General features: G+C 41.4%; 1 protein-coding gene across 6 annotated transcripts in view; it reads right to left on the minus strand.

Moving 5' to 3' along the window:
* Positions 1-22,223, minus strand: part of SPATA18 (spermatogenesis associated 18) — a 48,248-nt gene that overhangs the window by 16,073 nt on the left and 9,952 nt on the right. For 4 of the 6 annotated variants that reach the window (XM_038400958.2, XM_038400954.2, XM_043513862.1 and 1 more), the window contains exon 4: positions 20,971-21,089. In XM_038400958.2, coding sequence (XP_038256886.1) covers positions 20,971-21,089 — 119 coding nt within the window. Of the gene's footprint in view, positions 1-12,661; positions 12,758-20,970; positions 21,090-22,223 lie in introns of all 6 variants that reach the window. The other 2 variants (XM_038400952.2, XM_043513860.1) reach the window with 1 other exon arrangement.

Consider the following 22,223-nt stretch of genomic DNA (forward strand, 5'->3'; position numbering starts at 1 on the left):
TAGTGGGTTTTTTCTAGAGATGGGTGTTGGAAAGAAAACTTTTATGCATCATAATCCCTTGACAAGGGGAAATGGCTAACTCAGAGGGAAAAGGGGTTTAAAAAGCCTGCTAATAAGTGACCAGAGGAGTGAACTAACAGGAGCAGCAAACCAGACAGTTTTGCAAGGGAATTTAGCAAGGCCGTGCAAGAGGCAGATATGCCTAACAAACATGCTCCTAACTTAGGCCAATAACACCCCCACACCCACAGACAAAAAAGAAACAAAAGAAATAAACCCTTCAAGAGTAAAAATAATGCAGGCAGGAGTCCTGCAGCAGAGAGGGGGCTATGCAGTTTATTGCACTAAATGCAGCATGTATGATTACCTGCCTTGTGGGCAGGTGATGTATGTGTGCATTTGGTGCAAGCAACTCATGGGCATCAAAGACCAAAACTGGGCTGTTAAGAGCAAAGCAGCTAAACTGGAGGAGCTAAGGGAGAAGTACATAGATGCGACTTTCAGGAACATAGGAGAGTGGTCATCCCCCCCTCTACCCCGCCTGTCTTAGGGAAGGAGAACATCAAACTGGAGTGGAGGGAAACAATCCCCTAGTTGGGAACTTCCTTTCAGATGACATCGGGGTATCCTCTCACAGAGGATCCTCTCACAGCTCCAGAGGAGGGGACCCCAGTTATTAGGAAAAGACAGATAATAGTGATGGGGGATTCAATTATTAGAAATATATATATATATAATTAGAAATATATAATGTTGGGTTTGATGCCTGGAACAACCACATGGTGAATTGCCTGCTGGGTGCAAAGATACAGACCTCTCAAGACATCTAGATAAACTTATGTATGGTGCCAGGGAGGAGCTGGTGGGTTATGGTTAAGGCTATGTTTTAGTCATAGGTTTCTTTAGTAAAAAATCATGGACAGGTCATGGGCAATAAACAAAAATTCACAGCCATGACCTGTCCATGACTTATATTTAGTCACAGGTACTAAAAATACCTGTGACTAAATCTTGGGGGATCATAGAATCATAGAATATCAGGGTTGGAAGGGACCCCAGAAGGTCATCTAGTCCAACCCCCTGCTCAAAGCAGGACCAAGTCCCAGTTAAATCATCCTAGCCAGGGCTTTGTCAAGCCTGACCTTAAAAACCTCTAAGGAAGGAGATTCTACCACCTCCCTAGGTAACGCATTCCAGTGTTTCACCACCCTCTTAGTGAAAAAGTTTTTCCTAATATCCAATCTAAACCTCCCCCATTGCAACTTGAGACCATTACTCCTCGTTCTGTCATCTGCTACCATTGAGAACAGTCTAGAGCCATCCTCTTTGAAACCCCCTTTCAGGTAGTTGAAAGCAGCTATCAAATCCCCCCTCATTCTTCTCTTCTGCAGACTAAACAATCCCAGCTCCCTCAGCCTCTCCTCATAAGTCATGTGCTCTAGACCCCTAATCATTTTTGTTGCCCTTCGCTGTACTCTTTCCAATTTATCCACATCCTTCTTGTAGTGTGGGGCCCAAAACTGGACACAGTACTCCAGATGAGGCCTCACCAGTGTCGAATAGAGGGGAACGATCACGTCCCTCGATCTGCTCGCTATGCCCCTACTTATACATCCCAAAATGCCATTGGCCTTCTTGGCAACAAGGGCACACTGCTGACTCATATCCAGCTTCTCGTCCACTGTCACCCCTAGGTCCTTTTCCGCAGAACTGCTGCCGAGCCATTCGGTCCCTAGTCTGTAGCAGTGCATTGGATTCTTCCATCCTAAGTGCAGGACCCTGCACTTATCCTTATTGAACCTCATTAGATTTCTTTTGGCCCAATCTTCCAATTTGTCTAGGTCCTTCTGTATCCTATCCCTCCCCTCCAGCGTATCTACCACTCCTCCCAGTTTAGTATCATCCGCAAATTTGCTGAGAGTGCAATCCACACCATCCTCCAGATCATTTATGAAGATATTGAACAAAACGGGCCCCAGGACCGACCCCTGGGGCACTCCACTTGACACCGGCTGCCAACTAGACATGGAGCCATTGATCACTACCCGTTGAGCCCGACAATCTAGCCAGCTTTCTACCCACCTTATAGTGCATTCATCCAGCCCATACTTCCTTAACTTGCTGACAAGAATGCTGTGGGAGACCGTGTCAAAAGCTTTGCTAAAGTCAGGAAACAATACATCCACTGCTTTCCCTTCATCCACAGAACCAGTAATCTCATCATAAAAGGCGATTAGATTAGTCAGGCATGACCTTCCCTTGGTGAATCCATGCTGACTGTTCCTGATCACTTTCCTCTCCTCTAAGTGCTTCAGGATTGATTCTTTGAGGACCTGCTCCATGATTTTTCCAGGGACTGAGGTGAGGCTGACCGGCCTGTAGTTCCCAGGATCCTCCTTCTTCCCTTTTTTAAAGATGGGCACTACATTAGCCTTTTTCCAGTCATCCGGGACTTCCCCCGTTCGCCACGAGTTTTCAAAGATAATGGCCAAGGGCTCTGCAATCACAGCCGCCAATTCCCTCAGCACTCTCGGATGCAATTCGTCCGGCCCCATGGACTTGTGCACGTCCAGCTTTTCTAAATAGTCCCTAACCACCTCTATCTCTACAGAGGGCTGGCCATCTCTTCCCCATTTTGTGATGCCCAGCACAGCAGTCTGGGAGCTGACCTTGTTAGTGAAAACAGAGGCAAAAAAAGCATTGAGTACATTAGCTTTTTCCACATCCTCTGTCACTAGCTTGCCTCCCTCATTCAGTAAGGGGCCCACACTTTCCTTGGCTTTCTTCTTGTTGCCAACATACCTGAAGAAACCCTTCTTGTTACTCTTGACATCTCTTGCTAGCTGCAGCTCCAGGTGCGATTTGGCCCTCCTGATATCTTTCCTACATGCCCAAGCAATATTTTTATACTCTTCCCTGGTCATATGTCCAAGCTTCCACTTCTTGTAAGCTTCTTTTTTATGTTTAAGATCCGCTAGGATTTCACCATTAAGCCAAGCTGGTCGCCTGCCATATTTACTATTCTTTTGACTCATCGGGATGGTTTGTCCCTGTAACCTCAACAGGGATTCCTTGAAATACAGCCAGCTCTCCTGGACTCCCTTCCCTTTCATGTTAGTCCCCCAGGGGATCCTGGCCATCTGTTCCCTGAGGGAGTCAAAGTCTGCTTTCCTGAAGTCCAGGGTCCGTATCCTGCTGCTTACCTTTCTTCCCTGCGTCAGGATCCTGAACTCAACCAACTCATGGTCACTGCCTCCCAGATTCCCATCCACTTTTGCTTCCCCCACTAATTCTACCCGGTTTGTGAGCAGCAGGTCAAGGAAAGCGCTCCCCCTAGTTGGCTCCCCTAGCACTTGCACCAGGAAATTGTCCCCTACGCTTTCCAAAAACTTCCTGGATTGTCTATGCACCGCTGTATTGCTCTCCCAGCAGATATCAGGAAAATTAAAGTCACCCATGAGAATCAGGGCATGCGATCTAGTAGCTTCCGTGAGTTGCCGGAAGAAAGCCTCATCCACCTCATCCCCCTGGTCCGGTGGTCTATAGCAGACTCCCACCATGACATCACTCTTGTTGCACACACTTCTAAACTTAATCCAGAGACACTCAGGTTTTTCCACAGTTTCGTACCGGAGCTCTGAGCAGTCATACTGCTCCCTTACATACAGTGCTACTCCCCCACCTTTTCTGCCCTGCCTGTCCTTCCTGAACAGTTTATAACCATCCATGACTGTACTCCAGTCATGTGAGTTATCCCACCAAGTCTCTGTTATTCCAATCACGTCATAATTCCTTGACATCACCAGGACCTCCAGTTCTCCCTGCTTGTTTCCAAGGCTTTGTGCATTTGTATATAAGCACTTGAGATAACCTGTTGATCGCCCCTCATTCCCAGTATGAGGCAGGAGCCCTCCCCTCACAGACATTCCTGCCTGTGCTTCCTCCCGGTATCCCGCTTTCCCACTTACCTCAGGGCTTTGGTCTCCTTCCCCCGGTGAACCTAGTTTAAAGCCCTCCTCACTAGGTTAGCCAGCCTGCTGGCAAAGATGTTCTTCCCTCTCTTCGTAAGATGGAGCCCGTCTCTGCCCAGCACTCCTCCTTCATGGAACACCATCCCATGGTCAAAGAATCCAAAGGGGATGGGGGGAGCCTGCTGCTGGGAGGAGGGCGGTTGCTGTGGATGACGTCTGGGGACTGCTGCTGTGGGCCACGGACCATGGCTGCTCTGGATGGCCATCCACGACCGTGGACTGCAGCTGCTCTGGATGGCCGCCTGGGGACCGCTACCCAGGGGCAGTTCTGCAGCAGAAGCTAGTGTGGCTGTCCCCAGGGCCACCTGAGCAGCTGTCCCCGGAGCCAGCTGCATGGGCGGCCCTGGGGTCAGCAAACGACCACTGCAGAAGTCACGAAGGTCATAGAAAGTCACAGAATCCTAGTCATGGTACATGTAGGTCCCAATGACTTTGAGAAAGGTAGGAGAGGGGTCCTGGAGGCCAAATTTAGGCTACTAGATAAGAGACTAAAGTCCAGGACCTTCATGGTAGCATTCTCTGCAATGCACCCAGTTCCACACGCAGGGCCAGTTAGAACTGCAGGGTATCATTGCATGAATGAGACAATGGTTCTGGGAGGGAAGATTTAGGTGCATTAGGAACTGGGGCGTGGAACAGCTTCCACATGAGGAGAAAGTAAGAAGACTGGGACTGTTCAGCTTAGAAAAGAGATGACTAACGAGGGGTACAATAGAGGTCTGTAAAATCATGACGGGTGTGGAGAAAGCCAACAGGAAAGTGTTATTTACCCCTTCACGTAACACAAGGACCAGGGCCAGCCAATGAAATGAATAGGCAAAATGTTTGTTTTAAACATAAGGAAGTATTTCTTCACACAAAGCTCAGTCAACCTGAGGAACTTGTTGCCAGGGGATATTGTGAAGGCCAGAAGTATAACTGGGTTCAAAAAAGAATTAGATAAATTCATGGAGGATAGTCCATCAATAGCCATTCATCAGGACTGTCAAGGACACAACCCCATGCTCCAGGTGTCCCTAACCCTCTGACTCCAGGAGTAGAGAGTGGACGACAGGTGATGGATCCCTCAATAATTGCCCTGTTCTGTTCGTTCCCTCTGAACCATGTGGCACTCGCCACTGTAGGAAGACAGGATATTGGGCTAGGTGAACCATTGGTCTGACCCAGTAAGGCCATTTTTATGTTCTCATAAGAAAGTAGTAAAAAGGAAAAACAGTGTCATGCAGTTCATGTGCCACAGTGTCCTTAACAATTGTCATGACTAGGTAATGCAGGGTGTCAGAAGGACAGGGTGTCTGCAATAACAACACAACAGAATCATACAAGGAAAAAGTAGCGGTCTTAATTCAATTTGTCAATTAACACTATTCACAAGCACACCTGTCAAGATGCTTAAGTACAAAATGTGATGATCCTCATCTGTAGTTCTATATAGGTCATCTGAAGAGTTTCCATCTTTTTTTATCTGAAATAACTATTGCAACTGCAGATAATAATTGCAAATAATTATTGCACTTTCAGAGACCTTCTTAAAAAGGTGCCTGCCTTACTCATAAGAAAAACAGTGCCACATGTGTTACAGATTAAAGCCAGTTACAGTACGTGTACCCTGCTATGTTCACTGCTAATCCCACACTAAATAACAAATTTAAAAGAGCAGCCACCACTCATTGGATTAATTTTTTAAAGATATAGAAAAGAAAAACAAAGCACTAGAAGAAAAGACCCACTTTATGGGACATATACAGTAGACCAAGCTCTAGGCTTTGAAAACCTTGACATTATCCCCTTTCAATGCTAGTCTAGCGTGAGTGGGAGTTAAGTTTTAAATTTTCTATTTAATAAATATTATACAGTCTCTATAATACTATTGATCCAGAATCAGTAGAACATTATCAGGTTTCCCACTTACACTAAAGAGGTCTGAACATTATGGGGATTGTAGGAGATATTGGGTCTGTGGGTGTTCCTAAATCTTTAATAGGAACAAATGGTGGTAAATAATGTGTTCTGTGAAAAATCACAACAACATTCTGAAAAGCAGCTATGGACATCCACGTGCATTCCTTAAAAACTCATTTGTTGTTTAAAAAAGGTACCAGTTTACCACATATTCATGCTTACTTGTGGATTAATTTGCAGCTTTTAAGAACTTTTCAGTTAAAGGGTAAAAAAATTACCATAGATTTTTAAAGTTTTCTATATGTTATTTAAAAATAAAATGGACAACTTAAACAGCTGGAAGTTAATTTTTAAAAAATTGCATGGCCTAAGAAATTCTTTGCGAAGTGTCTAACGTTAATGCAAATTACAACACCAGAGCTATAAGACCAAGAAAAGTAGTGTTTAATCAAAAGGGCTACAGAATGTCAATTTCAGCAACTCAAAATGCTCCATTGTAGTATCAATAGCCCAAATTCAGCACTGGTGTAACTGGGTGCAACCATCTTTTCTTTATATGTTTATACAGCCCCTAGCACCATCAGGATGGGGCCTCTTGATGCTTCCACATTACAAATAGTTCATCTTCATCATCATCATGGTTTAATCACTCATAATACCTCATCAGTTTTTTGGCCCCTTGGTATTTAGCTTCCTGGAGGCTTTAAGTTTTCACATAAATTAGTTTGTAAAGAATGTTGTGAATTTTTTTTTCTCACACTCCAGAATTACCTCTCATACTGTAATCAGCCAGGCATCATCAATATGAGTCATAACAACTCCATCACTCACCAATGCATTTCTGGCAATGACTGAATTTGAATGGGTCAATTGAGGAAAAGCATGGATCAATACAGAAAAAGTTAAAAATCTTACAAATTAGTTATTTAAATAAATTATTAATTATTATATAAAAATACAGCATATTATAAAGGCTGGCACTTTGTTCCTTCATTCTGTTTTATTCAAGCCTATTAAGGTAAACTCATTAATCTTTTAACCAACATTGATTCCCCTCTATTTAGATGGAGCAGACTAAGTAGCCTCTACTTCGAACTAATGGATGCATGTCCTCTGCTCCTTTGTTTGTTCTGCTTATTGTAAATTGTTCCATTGACCATTTCATCTTAATTTGTAAGATTTTTACTTTTTCTGTATTGATGTTCCACTCTCCTCAAATGACCCATTCAAATTCTGTCATTTACAGAAGCGCATCAGTGAGTGAGAGAGTTTTTAACCCTCATACTAATGGTGCCTGGCTGATTACAGTATGAGAGGTAATTCTGGAGTGTGAGAATGAGTGGTCATTAAAAACTAAAAGTTGCATTATGAAATAATCAGATTTTTTAAAATAAAAAAGGAATACAATTAGAAAGGAAGCCAAATTAAACCATCAATAGCCTTAACTATGATCAATTGAACAAAATAATCCAGCAATAAAATTTCAAGAAAAAAATAACAGACTGAATAGGATTAAAATACAGTTCTAGAAGCCCCCAAAAAAACAGACACACAATGCCAGAATCCAGATTAATTATTGCTCTACTGACATAGAAGTACAGTGATAATAAGAGCGTCTTTGGAGAAAAATGTTGATGAAAGCATGCTGAGATCAGAGCAGTTTCAGTTCTTTCATAGGATTAAAATATACATTAAAAATTAAGTCCTTTCAGAAATACCCTGGCATTTTTCATTTAAAGAAAAAACCATATATGAATTATTATAAAATGTTCAGTTGCTGAATGTGGTCAACTGTTGTGGGCCATGAAACCAAAGAACAAATTTCTCATGTTCATTTATGCATAATTTCTCAGTATCATTGGAAAACAAAAACAGAACAAAAACAAAACAAACAAACAAACAAAAACCACAGTGCAGTGAAGGTAGGAAAGAAAAGAGGAAATCATGTATTTGTCTCAGGGCCTGATACAGCTCCCACTGAAGTCAGTGGAAAAACTCCCATTGATTTCAACTGGGGTTCTATCCTGTTTAAGTTCCACTATACCAAACCAGATAAGTGGATATAGGTACTTCCTTCCAGCAGATAGAGAAAGAAAAAAGGCAAAGTTTTATGACATCACTCTCTCTAAAAGTGGGTTGCCTGGCTCTGATCAGTTAGGATCTTCTTCAGCTTAAAAAAACCTACAAAGAAAATTCAGAAGAAATCCAGAACAACTATTTGAAATCCAGACACAACAACAGCAAATGGATGTCTGGATTTCTATGTACAGGATTTGGAGAAATCAAATTAACAAATCAGAAATTACCAGTTTCCAAGATCCTTCTATGTCCTCCTAGGCAAATGGGAACTTCAAGTACCCTGTACCAGAACAGCAGGTATAGCTGAGAAAATGGATGAACTACAGCACACAGGACCTGTTTTTCAAAGGAGGAATGCTCAAATCTGTAATGATCTGAAAGGTATACAAGTATCACCTGTTAGAGATCATGAGGTTGATTTTTTGTGTGGAGTAAGCCTTGATCAAAGAGCCACAGAACCAAGATGTGGAACATATAACCTGCTTACACACAAGAAGAGCAAGATAACCATTCTAAAAAACTCTTCATGTGTACCTGCTCAAGAACCAGGCTGATAATCAAAGGTGACCAGGAGCCTCATGACCATCAGGTCTATGGATCAGAGGATCTGCCTCATAGTGTATACATGTAACCAGCTGAAATGACTGCTGAATAGGCTATCCTTTCAAAGGTGAGGGAAGTATCTACAGATGAAAGTATTCAGCCTCAGAGGCAATGATTCTCAGAATATGAAAAACAGAACTCTCGCTACTTTATACTTTATTTAGGAACCTAAAAGGTCATTTAAAACATATTAAGAATAAGGACTCATGCAGTTCCAATTCCTCTAGCTAGATCTGACTCACTGGGCCAGACTGCCATGAAATGCAGGGCTACTATACCCATGAATGATTGAGAATGGTAAAAAATTCCTCTCTTGCTGCAAGAAGATTTGGTGGGCTGGGTCCTCACGCATTTATCTTTATGCTTTCTGTCCCCAAACCTCAATTTATGCTGGTATGTTTATCTGGATCCCTACTACCTAGCCTTTAGGCTCCAGGTTGAAGCAATGAGTTGCATGATCTAGTCTCTACCCAATAGATGAAGGGAGCCCATCTTTATGAAAGACCATAAGCATGGGTCCCTTTGTGCCCCAAGTTGGCACTCCATTCAAAAGGCTAGTATCTGAGAATCTATTCCCAGCACCTATTTGGGAATCATTGCTGAGTTCTGCCAATTACTGTTATCCTGCAAGCATCAGGTGAGATTATATATTAGATCCAGGGACAAGAACAGCCAGACCGAGCTGAAACTGAGGTGATCAATGACTAAGCAACCACAGTTAAAGAGACACTGAAGAAAATGCATTCAGAACATGATATCCAGACATGTTGTCATGGATTCCAGACTGGCAGGCACACCTAAGGCATAACCAGAGCCAACTGGATTAAGGCACATGATTCTCAGCCTCACAATCCATTGATTAGGAAAGAACACCTTAGTCCATCTTGGTACTTACATACCATGCTGATAGGTGTCTTGTAATTATCTAAGATATATGGCTAAACCTTACCTACCCAAGCATGGAAATTTTGGAATGTTCCTAAGATCAAGAACTCTCCTTTTCTTTCCAGTACATCAATTGTACAAGGACCAGCTAACTGAAAGAATGAACTTCTTAATCATCCTGAAATACTGGGATCAATTCTTTGGGCTGCAAGAAACCCCACCAGGCTTTTCTTCTGAGGGAACAGAACATGATTTAAAAGCTTTTATGGCCTGGTTTCTTGTCAGGAACAGTCCACTCTCTATCTTAAATGTCCTGAATGAAAAGGTGAACTGAAGAAAAGTTACACCATTTCCTACAATGTTATTAGGCATATAAGGTCCCCATTATTTTCAAGCAGTGGAGCACTGCCATTTACATTTAGAGTGCAGGCATCTTGCTTAACAAGCATGACTAAATCACCTCTTTGAAAAGCCAAATATCAGAAGAATCTTACATCCTGTTAGATCAAAACTTCTTTTCTGCTAGTTAAAAGATAGCATTGACCTGGAGATAAGAAGGATGAATTAACTAGTCAACTAAGCTGTCACCTCTAAGGAAATGTGGTCTGGATGAAATTACTATAGGTGCACAACTGCTTGAAAAACCAAACTCAGAGTAATTATCAGTGCTCTGCTGTTAAACTAGGATGAGGTATCTAGTGGGATCCCACAGGTATCTGTTCTGGGTCTGGTACATTTCAACATTTTTGTTAATGACTAGAGCAGGGCCGGGCAAACTTTTTGGCCTGAGGGTTGCATCGGGTTTCTGAAATTGTATGGAGGGCCGGTTAAGGGAGGCTGTGCCATGGTTCTCACCCCCTGACAGCCCCTTGTGGACCCCTGCTCCATTCACCCCCCCTGCTTTTGGTCCCCTGACCGCTCCCCTAACTGCCCCCCGCCACCCCATCCAACCCCTCCTCTCATTCCTGACTGCCCCTCCCGGGACCCCTGCCCCCATTCAACTGCCATGTTCCGCACCCTCTGACCGCCTTGACCTCTATCCACGCCCCTGACCACCCTCCGAACTCCCCTGCCCTCTATCCAACCTCCCACACACACACTCCCTGCCCCCTTACTGCACTGCCTGGAGCACTGGTGGCTGCCGGCACGGCTGCACCAGGACAGGCAGCCACGCAGCACAGAGCACCAGGTCAGACCAGACTCTGCAGCCCCGCTGCCCAGAGCATTGCGCCAGCGGCGCGGCAAGGTGAGGCCACAGGGAGGGGGGACAGCAAGGGAGGGGCTGGGGGCTAGCCTCCTGGGCCAGGAGCTGGGCAGGACAGTCCCGTGGGCCATAGTTTGCCCACCTCTGGACTAGAGTATGCCTATAAAATCTGTGGATGACAGCAAGCTGGGAGGGGTTAGAAGCACTTTGGTGGACAGGATTGGAATTCAAAATTACCTTAACAAATTGGAGAACTGATCTGAAATCAACAGTATGAAATTCAATAAAGGCAAGTGCAAAGTTACTATGCCTATGAAGGAAAAAATCAAACACAAAAAGGGGAATTATTGGCTAGGCAGTAGTATTGCAGAAAAGTATCTGGGGATTATAGTGGATCACAAATTGAATATGAGTCAACAATGTGATGCAATTGTGAAAAAGGCTAATATCATTCTGGAGTATATTAACAAGAGTGTCATATGGAAGATGTGGAAGGTAATTGCTCTGCTCTGCTTGGCACTACTGAGGCCTCAGCTGGAGTCTGTGTCTACTTTTGGGAGCCACACTTAAAAAAAGATGTGGACAAATTGGAGAGAGTCCAGAAGAGAGCAATAAAAATGATAAAAGGTTTAGAAAACCTGACCTATGAGGAAAAGTTTTAAAAAAAACTTGAATGTCTGTGAATGTTTAGTCTTAAGAAAAGAAAACCGTGGGGGGACCTGTTAATGGTCTTCAAATATGTTAAGGACTGTTATAAAGAAGATGGTTATCAATTGTTCTCTGTGTTCACAGGACAAGAAGTAATTGGCTTAATCCATATCAAGGGAGACTTAGGTCAGACATTAGAAAAATCTTTCTAACTATTAGGATAGATGAGTACTAGAATAGGTTACCAAGGGAGGCTGTGAAATCCCCTTCATTGTAGGTTTTTAGGAACAAGTTAGATAAACACCTGTCAGGATGGTCTAGATATACTTGGCCTGCCTCAGTGCACAGGAATAGATTATATGCCCTCTCAAGGTTCCCTTCCATATATTCTGTGATTCTATGTCCCTTCTTTTCTCTAAACAGGTCCTATTTTTTCAACCTTCTCTCAGAGGTCATGCTTTCTAAACATCTTATAATTTTTACTGCTCTCCTCTGGACGCTCTCTCCAATTTGTTCACATATTTCTTAGTTTGTGGTGCCCAGAACTGCACACAGTATTCCAGCTGAGACCTCACCCATGGCAAGTAGAGGGGGACAATTATCTACCAAGTCTTACAAACAACACTCCTGCTAATACACCTCAGGTTTTGCATATGACACTCCTGGGAACTCTGACACATGATTTACTCACACTGGACATACAACCAACATGGGACCTCACCCCATGAATCTACTTCCACTAAGTTACAGGGCCTCTCTATACACAGAGCCAAAGCTCTAACCAACTGGCTGTTAAGAGAAAGCCAGATGTGTCCAAACCATGCTTTTTGTTGGGTATTCTCTGGCCAAGAGAGATAATGAAACCCACTGCAACTAATGGGCCATATCTCTAAATGCTCCAAAGAAAAGTGAGGTGAAAAATAAAAAAGAGATTATTAGTGAAGTACCCGTGCATAAATAACTGTAACTAAACCCAGACAACTGGAGAGAGGAATACAGAGGGGAAAAAAACCCTCAAAGCCTATCCAGCCAAAAGAGCTATATCCAACTACTAGAGTCTAGAAGACAACTGATCAGGATCAGCCAGTAAACTTTATAAAGGGGAACGACACATCACAAAAGCTTTGCCTTTTCCTGGTCTCATGTGTTAGTAGGAGGAATTATTCCCCTTTATTTGGAGTAGCATAGGACAATGGGGAATTGAGCATTATAAAAATGTAAACAAAACACAAACAAATCACAAACTGTGTCTTTGCTTGCTGCCTTACTGCCACCACAAATAGCCCTACAGTACATCACTGTTTCTTACGCTGCTTTTAGATGAACAATTTCATCCTCTGCTGCCAAAAGGGTAGTGGCTGATTTGGTCTTTGTGTCTTCAAGAGCCATCTGGGCTTCTGCCAGACTGCAAGAGAAATTAGTAACCAGAAATATACCTTTAAATTAAAGGTACAGATTCTCACATTGAATTTTGCATGACAAAGCAAATGTTTCAGGGTTTGTTTTTGTTTGTTTTTTTTTGCGGGTCACCTGCATGCATAATCTGCAAAAGTCCTATCTGACTAAACTATACCAACAGAATTACTGCTCTGTAACCCATTACTATTAATCTTATACACTCCACTTCTCTATCTCCCTCCCTAATTTAGATGCCCCAATTTGTCTCCATTAACCATAATCTGGCATAATCTCTGAACATGAGCGCTCCATCTGCAAACCTACCTATCTCCAGCTCCACAACACTGCCTGTTTTCTACTGCCTTCATAGCATCATCACCAAAATCTTCCTTAATTTTTCTTCTTGACTTAACTAGCACATCTCTGTCCCCAAGTCCCTGCTCTCTAGACTCCTACATATGCAAAATATTGCTGCCCACTTTCATACATGTATTGTACAAGAAATGCAACTACGCCACCATCATCCTGTATCATTACCAATGATTCGCCATTCATTACAGGATCCAGCTCAAAATTGCCTTATTTTGTATTAAAATCTTCTGCAGATTTGCTCCTGCCTACATAATGGACCTTTCTTTGTACTTCACTCTCTTCTCATCTAGCACTTCCTCCTCTCAGTCCCATTAAATAATCTCTTCCTGTTCATACAGAAGCCTTTGCTGAAATGCCTTTATCTGGCCTTCCTATGTCTATGCCTCACTGTCTACCAGAAATGAAAATTGGTTGAAAAGTAGTTTGTTTCAACATTTCCAACTTTTTTTGTTTGTTTGTTTTGACTGAAACAATTCACCAAAATCTCCACAATTTCCTTAAATGTTTTGGTTGATTCAAATCTGCCTTTTTGGGGGAGAAAAAGTTCTGGATGAAAAATTTTGACCATCTCTAATCACTGTGCTCATTAGTGTGATATGGGTGGGCGTATGAGCTTGAGGATTGATGGCGCAAAAATGGAGGATAACTACTCTACTTGGCATCATCCCCCTGCAAACCCACAAGAATCAATGCTGATAGTTTCAGCATTAATTCCCTGTGTTATTGAGTGCTGGGGTCAGCCCACAGGCACTCAGCACAACTCTTTAGTGAGCTGTACTGCCAGAAGTGAAAGGGGGCATTAGGTATAACACAAAGGGGTCTCACAACCACATAATTCTAAGAAAATATGTATAGTTTCATCTCCTCCTGCCACTTGGTCTTGGCAGGCCTATGAAACATTTCTGATATACTGTAGGGGCGATGAGAAAGGAACTCTATGAGGTAAACTCTGAAGGTTCATATTCTTGGGGTTTTCCTGTACCTGGGGATGATACACCCTATGATGTTTAGAAAACTCCTAAATATTCAGTATTCTCTTGACAGGTTTCAGAGTAGCAGCCGTGTTAGTCTGTATCTGCAAAAAGAACAGGAGTACTTGTGGCACCTTAGAGACTAACAAATGTATTAGAGCATAAGCTTTCGTGAGCTACAGCTCACTTCATCGGATGCATTTAATGGAACATGTAGTAAGATATATATAAATACAGATAAATTAGAAGTTACCATACAAACTGTGAGAGGCTAATTAGTTAAGATGAGCTATTATCAGCAGGAGAAAAAATCTTTTGTAGTGATAATCAGTATGTGTAATGACCCAGTCACTCCCAGTCTCTATTCAAACCCAAGTTAATGGTATCTAGTTTGCATATTAATTCAAGCTCAGCAGTTTCTTGTTAGAGTCTGTTTTTGGAGCTTTTCTGTTGCAAAATTGCCACCTTTAGATCTTTTACTGAGTGGCCACAGAGGTTGAAGTGTTCTCCTACTGGTTTTTGAATGTTTTGTTTCCTGATGTCAGATTTGTGTCCATTTATTCTTTTGCATAAAGACTGTCCAGTTTGGCCAATGTACATGGCAATACTCTCTTGGTGTTGCTTAGAAGACAAACCCCCAAAGTCCTGACTGAGGAGAACACTGTTTTGTCTTTCACATACTATTTTACTTTGCTCCAGTAATGAGATACTCATGAGTCATGAAATGTCATAAGCAACTTGAAAAGCTGAACATGTAACTTTCGAGAGACGTTCTGAAGTTATGAAAAAAAGAACAAAAAACATACATGTTTTACTTCTCTTCATTTGGTCTACTAAGTACAGCCTGAACAACTTTATCTTTAACCCCACTCTGGCAGACCACCCTTCCAGAGGAGGAAGACCAGTTATAGATAGTCCCAGAAGCCCTCAGTGCCACAAATGAATTGGAAGGCATCATCACTGGAAAGCAATGCAAGCCACTCTTTCCCTTCCTTGCATGCCCAAACACTCTTCATATTTAACTAATATCAGCTGTGTGACGTAGATTTAGCTCTGATTAAATACAAGTCCCCCAGCCACTACTGTGAAGATTCATTTTCATTTCAGGAATGTTTATGTTTGCATTATGCAAGCAAACTACAGTCAACAATTTTACTAAGGCTATGTCTACACTAGCAGTTTTGTTGGTATAACTTATGTAACTATGGGGTGTGAAAAAAAACATCCCGCAAGTGACATAAGTTACACCAACAGAAGTGCCAGTGTGGATAGCACTATGTCTGCAGAAGATGCTCTCCCATTGGTATAGAGTGGCTACACAGGAGATCTTAATGTGGCACATTGGTACAGCTGTGCCACTGTAAGGTATCTAGTGTGGACATGGTCTAAGTAAGATCTTAGGTATTTTATGGGAGATGCATTCCAGCATCAACAAGGAGATTGAAAACCCATTATTAGTGACATTTGCTAATGCCTCCTTTCAAGATTAAAGGCTGCCAGCCACCTTTAACATCCAGTACTAAGTGCCTCACACTCAAGAGACTGTTTTGATGTTAACAGCTTTAGTGATTACCATAAATCAATAATCTCCCTCTTTCTTCAGTCCCTATAACTCTAGTTTTTGATAGTCTCCCAAGGATAACAATACCATCTATCTCCTTCAAACAACGAAGAGAGGTGATTTAGTTAGGCTTTTCATCAACCTTTGATTGTATTGACCAAAGGTTTAGATAGATCTGTACAGAAAATTTGTTCTTTCTTCTGAAAGTTCCCAAAAGGTAGCAAAGACACATTTTCTTTCCCAAGGGGCTCTCATATGGAGTCCTCCAGCATTCCATCTTATCTCCTCTCAGGTTCAATGTAGATATTTGGCAGGACGAGGAGATTGTGAGATGTTTTGTCCTATAGTGTCATCAACATGCAGAAGACACTCAGATCTACATCTTTTTTTCATCCAACATGGATACCATAGTTTTTGCTTACTCAGAGTTTGATAGAGGAGATGCAGACAGGATCAAACTAGTTTATGTCCAACCAAGATGAGACAGAATGATGCTGATATGAAGATAAAAAACATTCAGTGGTATGGGCCATAATTGTGACTATGCCATTTATTGAAGCTATGTCATGTCTGATTTTCACCAATATGGCTTACCATCTTGAGTTTATTGCCATTCTTGGAATTTCAGATGAAAGCAATTATATATAATGCTTTGGCTCAAAGACTGAGACCATTTCTTGCTGTTATGATCCTTGCCACAGTTAGCAATATCTTTCTAAACGGTCCAGAAGAGTGCAACATACTTTACTGGGGCTACCATTGAAAAGCACTTGGAAGTTTCAGCAAGTGCAGTGTGCTGTGATTTGCTTATCGAACAGGGTAAGTCATTTTGATCTGATAACACCAGCGCTCCATGCTCCACACAGGCTATTGTGTGCAGTTCAAAGTGTTGGTTGCCAGCTCTTCAGTCCTAACTAGTTATTTGAGAGACTGTATCTCTTCCTCTGTCCTGTTACAGTGACTATGATCTGCTGAGATGCTCATATTATTGGTTCCTATCAGTGGCAGATTATCCAATGGGGGGCAGAAAGGAGCAAATGGGTTGTGGGGCCGCAGTGGGGGGCCGAAATGGGGCAGGACTGTGGGTGGAACAGGGGTGGGGTCGTGAAGAAAAAGACAGAATAGGGTTGGGCTGTGGGCATGGCCACAAATAGAAGAGGGAGAAGGGGGGCGGGACTACAGGTGGAAGGGGTCCCCCATTTGCTCTGGCCCAGGGCCCCATGAAACCTTAATCCGCCACTGATTCCTGGCAGCAGGGCACTCTCAATAGTGGCTATATATCTGTAGACTTTGCTCCATCTAGTGATCCATGAGACTCTAGCACACTCCTGGAATAAATATAAAAGATTTATCTGATAGGTCTTGGTCACCAAGCCTCTAATTGATAATGGGACCACATCAAGCACAGCAAGAAAGATTTTATATAGTGGTTTGGAAAGACCTATTTTTGTAAGTGTTGTGTTTTTTTTAATTAATGAAATATATGCAAACAGAGCTGGTCCATTATGTCCCAACAGAACATTTTTCCAGAAAATCCAAATTTGTCAAAATTGAAATGTTCAAGAGAAAGGTGTGGATTTTGATGAAATTCAGATGGAAAACTGCCTTATTTCCTACCAGCTTACTAGCCTCCCATGCTCCTTGGCAGCATGCTAAACTGTGGTTCTCTGGGCTTCTAGGCTCACAGCTCCTGGGCAGTCCATCTGCTGAGCTAATGGGGAGCCCAACCAGAAATTTTCAAAAAATTCCCTTTCAGTTCTCCCAAAACAGGTTTTGGGTTGTTTTTTTTTTGTAAATGACCCTTTCATGGAAAATTTCTCATATCTGACCTTTTGTTTCAAATTAAACTTGTCCACAGGAGCTCCATATGCAAGTGCAGGGATGATGTACACCTTCATAAATAATCTCTAAGATAATTAGCTGAATAATTGCTAATTTCACAGGCCCCCAAGCAATAAACTATGCATATCTGTCTTGAAAGCAAACTAAGTTTTAAGCAAAATCTAAAAAAAAGTTATTTTACTTTAACACAGAGAACCATTATATTTTCATCAACTCTAGAGCAGAGAAACATTTTGCATACATTTTCTATAAACAACATTTTTGTTATTAAAATGTGGTTTCCATGTGGTGTCCTTAAAATGCATAAAACATAAAAGCAAACTATGAATAAGACTTTATACATACATAACCTCAGTAGTTTGATGACATCACAAACCAGACAAGCTTAAATTTTGTGGATTACCATGATGACCTAAGGAAGAACCCTGCTAAGATATAAGCTGAGTGTCTAAAAAGCAGGTGTCTAAAGCTTAATTGGTAACTGTGCAAAATTGCACCTGCACTAGGGACATCTTCTAAACAGCTCTGTGAGTCAGAGATCACACCTCTTCATACTCTGAACTGACAAATCTATGCCAGCAGAAGACTGTAAGGTAGACCTGACCTTACACACAAAGGAATACTTACATTTCTGATGATGTATTGACTTCAGGCTTTTTATAAAGCTGACAGAATGGCTCCTGAAAGCAACAGTTGTGGCCAGATACATAGCTTGAATTGAGAAAAACATGATGATATCCCTGAATTTTTTCCCCAAAGTCCCTCTTCCTTTTTTCCCAACAAGCAGTGGCAAGAAATTGGGGGTTAGTATAACCAACTGTCTACACCTCTCCTTCCAATTCAAGCGCCAGCTGCTTTTAATATTGAGGGTTTTCTTCTTGAAAATGGCTATTTGAGCACAGCTTAGGGTGAAATACAGACTTTCAAGTTAAAGGGAACAAAAACTTTTAAGCCGTTAAAACATAAATGTGCAGAGAGTTTCACTCCTAGCAGCCATTTTTAAAGTTGTAGTTGCCTATGACAACAATGAAAACGTTACAGGAAATATATCGCTGTTCCTGCACACATCTCATTGCTGTTTTATTTTTAAATAATATGTTGCTACATTTAGCAAATATAATAGCTTAATTTTAGCTAACACTAAAATATTAATCTTCATTTATTTATTTGCTTAATTTAATTATCCAAAGATGTTACTGTTGTGACTGTCCCCCACTCACACTTAAAAGGCAGGAGACAAGTGGAGGTAGACTATTACATGTCTTTACTAAGGAAACTAAAATATGGTGTCTTGCTACCCATATGTTGCTTGATATATACAAGAAGGCCCTGTGTGAGACAGGGCCATATCCTGGTCCCATTGAAATCAATGGAAGTTTTGGAACTGACTTCAATGGGAGCAGGATTGCAGTCATAATTTCTGAACACTAGAGTATTAGTGTGCTGATGATATGTAACTATACATCTCTTGCCCTGCAGAACCCGTGATCTCAGCATCTACCCCAGAAGAGTGCTTGCATGCTATGGATCACTGGATGCACAGGAGCAGCCTCATTCTCTACTTAAGGAAGACAGAAATCTTTTTAATAGATGAGGATCACAATTATGCAAGGTTTTTCTCCCTTTCTTTGGGAGACACGGCAGTCAGAGGTGTGATTACAGCATGTGTATATGTATCTGAGCTAGCTTTGATCTGGATACCTCTAATAATGATAGCAATGAAGTTGTGGCACCATGAGCAGAAGCGCAAGCTAGCTGCTCACTCTAGTAGAGATCCAGGGTTCCAGACAGGTTTGTATAAACTGTGCTTCACTACTGTTGTTATTCAAGCTAGCTAGATCAAAACTAGCTCTGGTACATCTACACATGCTGCAGTCATACCTCTGATTGCTAGGTAGACCTACCTGTTCCTAGCTGATGAGAAGCGTATTTGGCCAGGATAAGAATATTGGGCATTCTTTTCAACCATACCTTTTCTATGAAATGTCATATTTTGGATATGAGAGAGACAAGGTAGGTAAGATGATATCTTTTATTGGACCAACTTCTGTTAGAACATAAGCACGGCCATACTAGATCAGGCCAATGGTCCATCTAGCCAAGTATCTTCTCTTTTGATAGCGGCCAATGTCAGATGCTTCAGAGGGAATGAACAGAACAGGGCAATCAGGAAGTGATCCATCGCCTGTCGTCCACTCCCAGCTTCTGGCAAACAGAGGCTAGGAACACTCAGAGCATGGGGTTGCATCCCTGACAATCTTAGCTAATAGTCACTGATGGACCTATCCTCCATGAACTTATCTAGTTCTTTTTTAACCCTGTTCTAATTGGTGGACGATACAAGCTTTCAAACTATACCAAGTTCTTCAGGTCTGGGAAAAGAAATCAGAATGTCTGAACTAAATACAAGTGGTACAGATAGCTAAGCTCTCTTAAGGAGTCAGAAAGAAACAGACCCTAAGATGGAATCCACTACAGTTTGGCTAGTGGTTTACTCTGGCTTGACCAGAATGGACTATGCTTGAACCTTTATTTCACTATGCTAGCCTAAGGACTTCCAATGCTGTATAATAAATCCTTCTGCACTTTGAAGTCACTGCAAATACTTGCTGAGATGCATTAGTCCCTGAAGAGTGTACAGGTCTCTACTGTCTCAACTGGACTCACTAGACAGATCTAACAATATGAAGTAGGAGTGCTGGAGCCCAGAGGTTCAGTCTAGAAGGAGGTGAGGCTGGGTGGCCTACCCTGAAGCTAAAAAGAAGGGCTCCCTGGAGGTCTGTCACACCAGAGTGGCTCCTCCAGAAGACTATTTAAAAGCTGGGACACAGCAGAGATCTTGTGGATCTGCTTAATTATCTGTCCCAACTAATATTTAGCTCAGGCACTCTGATTTCTTTCTTCAGATCTGGAGAACTCTGTGTAGTTCAAAAGTTTACTTCCACCAACAGAAGTTGGTCCAATAAAAAATATTACCATACTTACCTTGTGTCTCGCATATCCTGGGACCAACACAACTACAACAACACTGCAAATAAAAAAAAACATATATTTGGCTATATGCAAAATGTGTCATATGTGGTATGAAACTTTCCTTCTGTGCAACTTGCAGTACAGAATCTGTATTAAATAAGCTACAGGTATTATGACCAAAAGTTTTCAGGGCAAAATGTTTAATTTCTGCTAGGCTGTTGTCTTTCAGGCAGCCAATACAATTTTTAAAATTATTTTAATTACAAACCAACCAACCAACCAACCAACCAACCAACCAATGTTTAACTTACTTACTAGAAGACTTTTAATGCCTTGGGTATACAGTCCCACATCATTCAAATTCAGAAAATCCAGAGTCTAGATAGATTTTAAATTCTTATTTCAAAGCAGAAATGAAACATTTTGTAGATCTCTATTAGAAATGAGGTGTGAAAAGAAAAATAAATTTGTTGTTGAAAAATACACAGTTAATTCTCCTACTCTTGTTGCACTAAGTTGAGTTGTAAATGAGTTGAGTTCAGTTCTTTCTCCAACTGTTGTATTTCGTGTTTCCGAGTGCTGGCAAATTCCCTCAGCTGTCTTTCTTTCTCAATTGACTCCTACAGTGAAATACAAATATCACACTGTTTGAATGTTATGCCTGAAAGTTATACAGCATTTCTTTAGAACAGTAGTTTTCAACCCGTCGTCCGCAAACCCCTGGGCATGCACAGACTATTTCTAAGGAGTCTGCGGAAGGTTATCATTACCATAAAATGGTAGTTTTCAACTTGGGGTCTGCAGACTAAGTCTAAGATTTCCAAAGGGGTCCGTACCTCCATTCAAAATTTTTACGGGTCCACAAATGAAAAAAAGGTTGAAAACCACTGCCTTAGAATGTCTCATGACAAGCTGTGCATTTCTGAAATGATGCAGGAAAAAATAAATCTAAATTGATCTTAAACAAAGAAAACATTGTACTTGTTCAAATAGAGAGATAGCACAAAACAGCCAGAGAGAGATTAAATTACACTAGGGGAAAAGTTACATATAGTAGTGCTTTACTATTTCATTGTAAGATAGATAGATATTAGATAGATATACATATGGATATGCACACAAATACACACACTACTAGAAAGAAAAAATACGGACAAAAAGTAAACTCTTAGAACTAAATATGCCAACAATTCTTTCTATGCCTGCATAAATTAACTTTTTACACATTACTGGGAATGCAAAATAATGGGGAAAAATCATAAGAGCAAATTAAGCAACTAGTATAACTGATAAGGATACAACCTTGCACATGCAACTTTGCTTTTAATGCCACATTGCATACCCTAATAAAACTGTAAATAAACTAGTAATTGTGCTCTGGGTTTCAATTCTGTTTTTAAAGGCTTTCCTTTCATTTGCACATGCAGTTGAAAACCCATAAATTATCACATAGATTATTTCTTTCACTACATCTTTTTAAATGTTGTCATTTGTAAAAACAAATTAAGAGAAAACTGCTCTATTCCCTGTACCAAGTACAGACCCTAGCCAGATTAATCCTAGTCCATATGATTGGATGTCACTTTACCCAGGGGAAATAGCTTATTTAAACTGTAAACAGTGATTTTTTTTGGAAAAAAAATTAAAATGAGAAATCAGGGAAAGCATGAAGACATTTGCTCTCATCTCCCCACTAGATAACACTACTGTTTTCTTCCAAAACACACAAGAGTGCCACAGAAGGTCTGCATCTC

Source organism: Dermochelys coriacea, chromosome 4 (assembly GCF_009764565.3).
Source record: "Dermochelys coriacea isolate rDerCor1 chromosome 4, rDerCor1.pri.v4, whole genome shotgun sequence".
Taxonomy (NCBI): Eukaryota; Metazoa; Chordata; order Testudines; family Dermochelyidae; genus Dermochelys; species Dermochelys coriacea.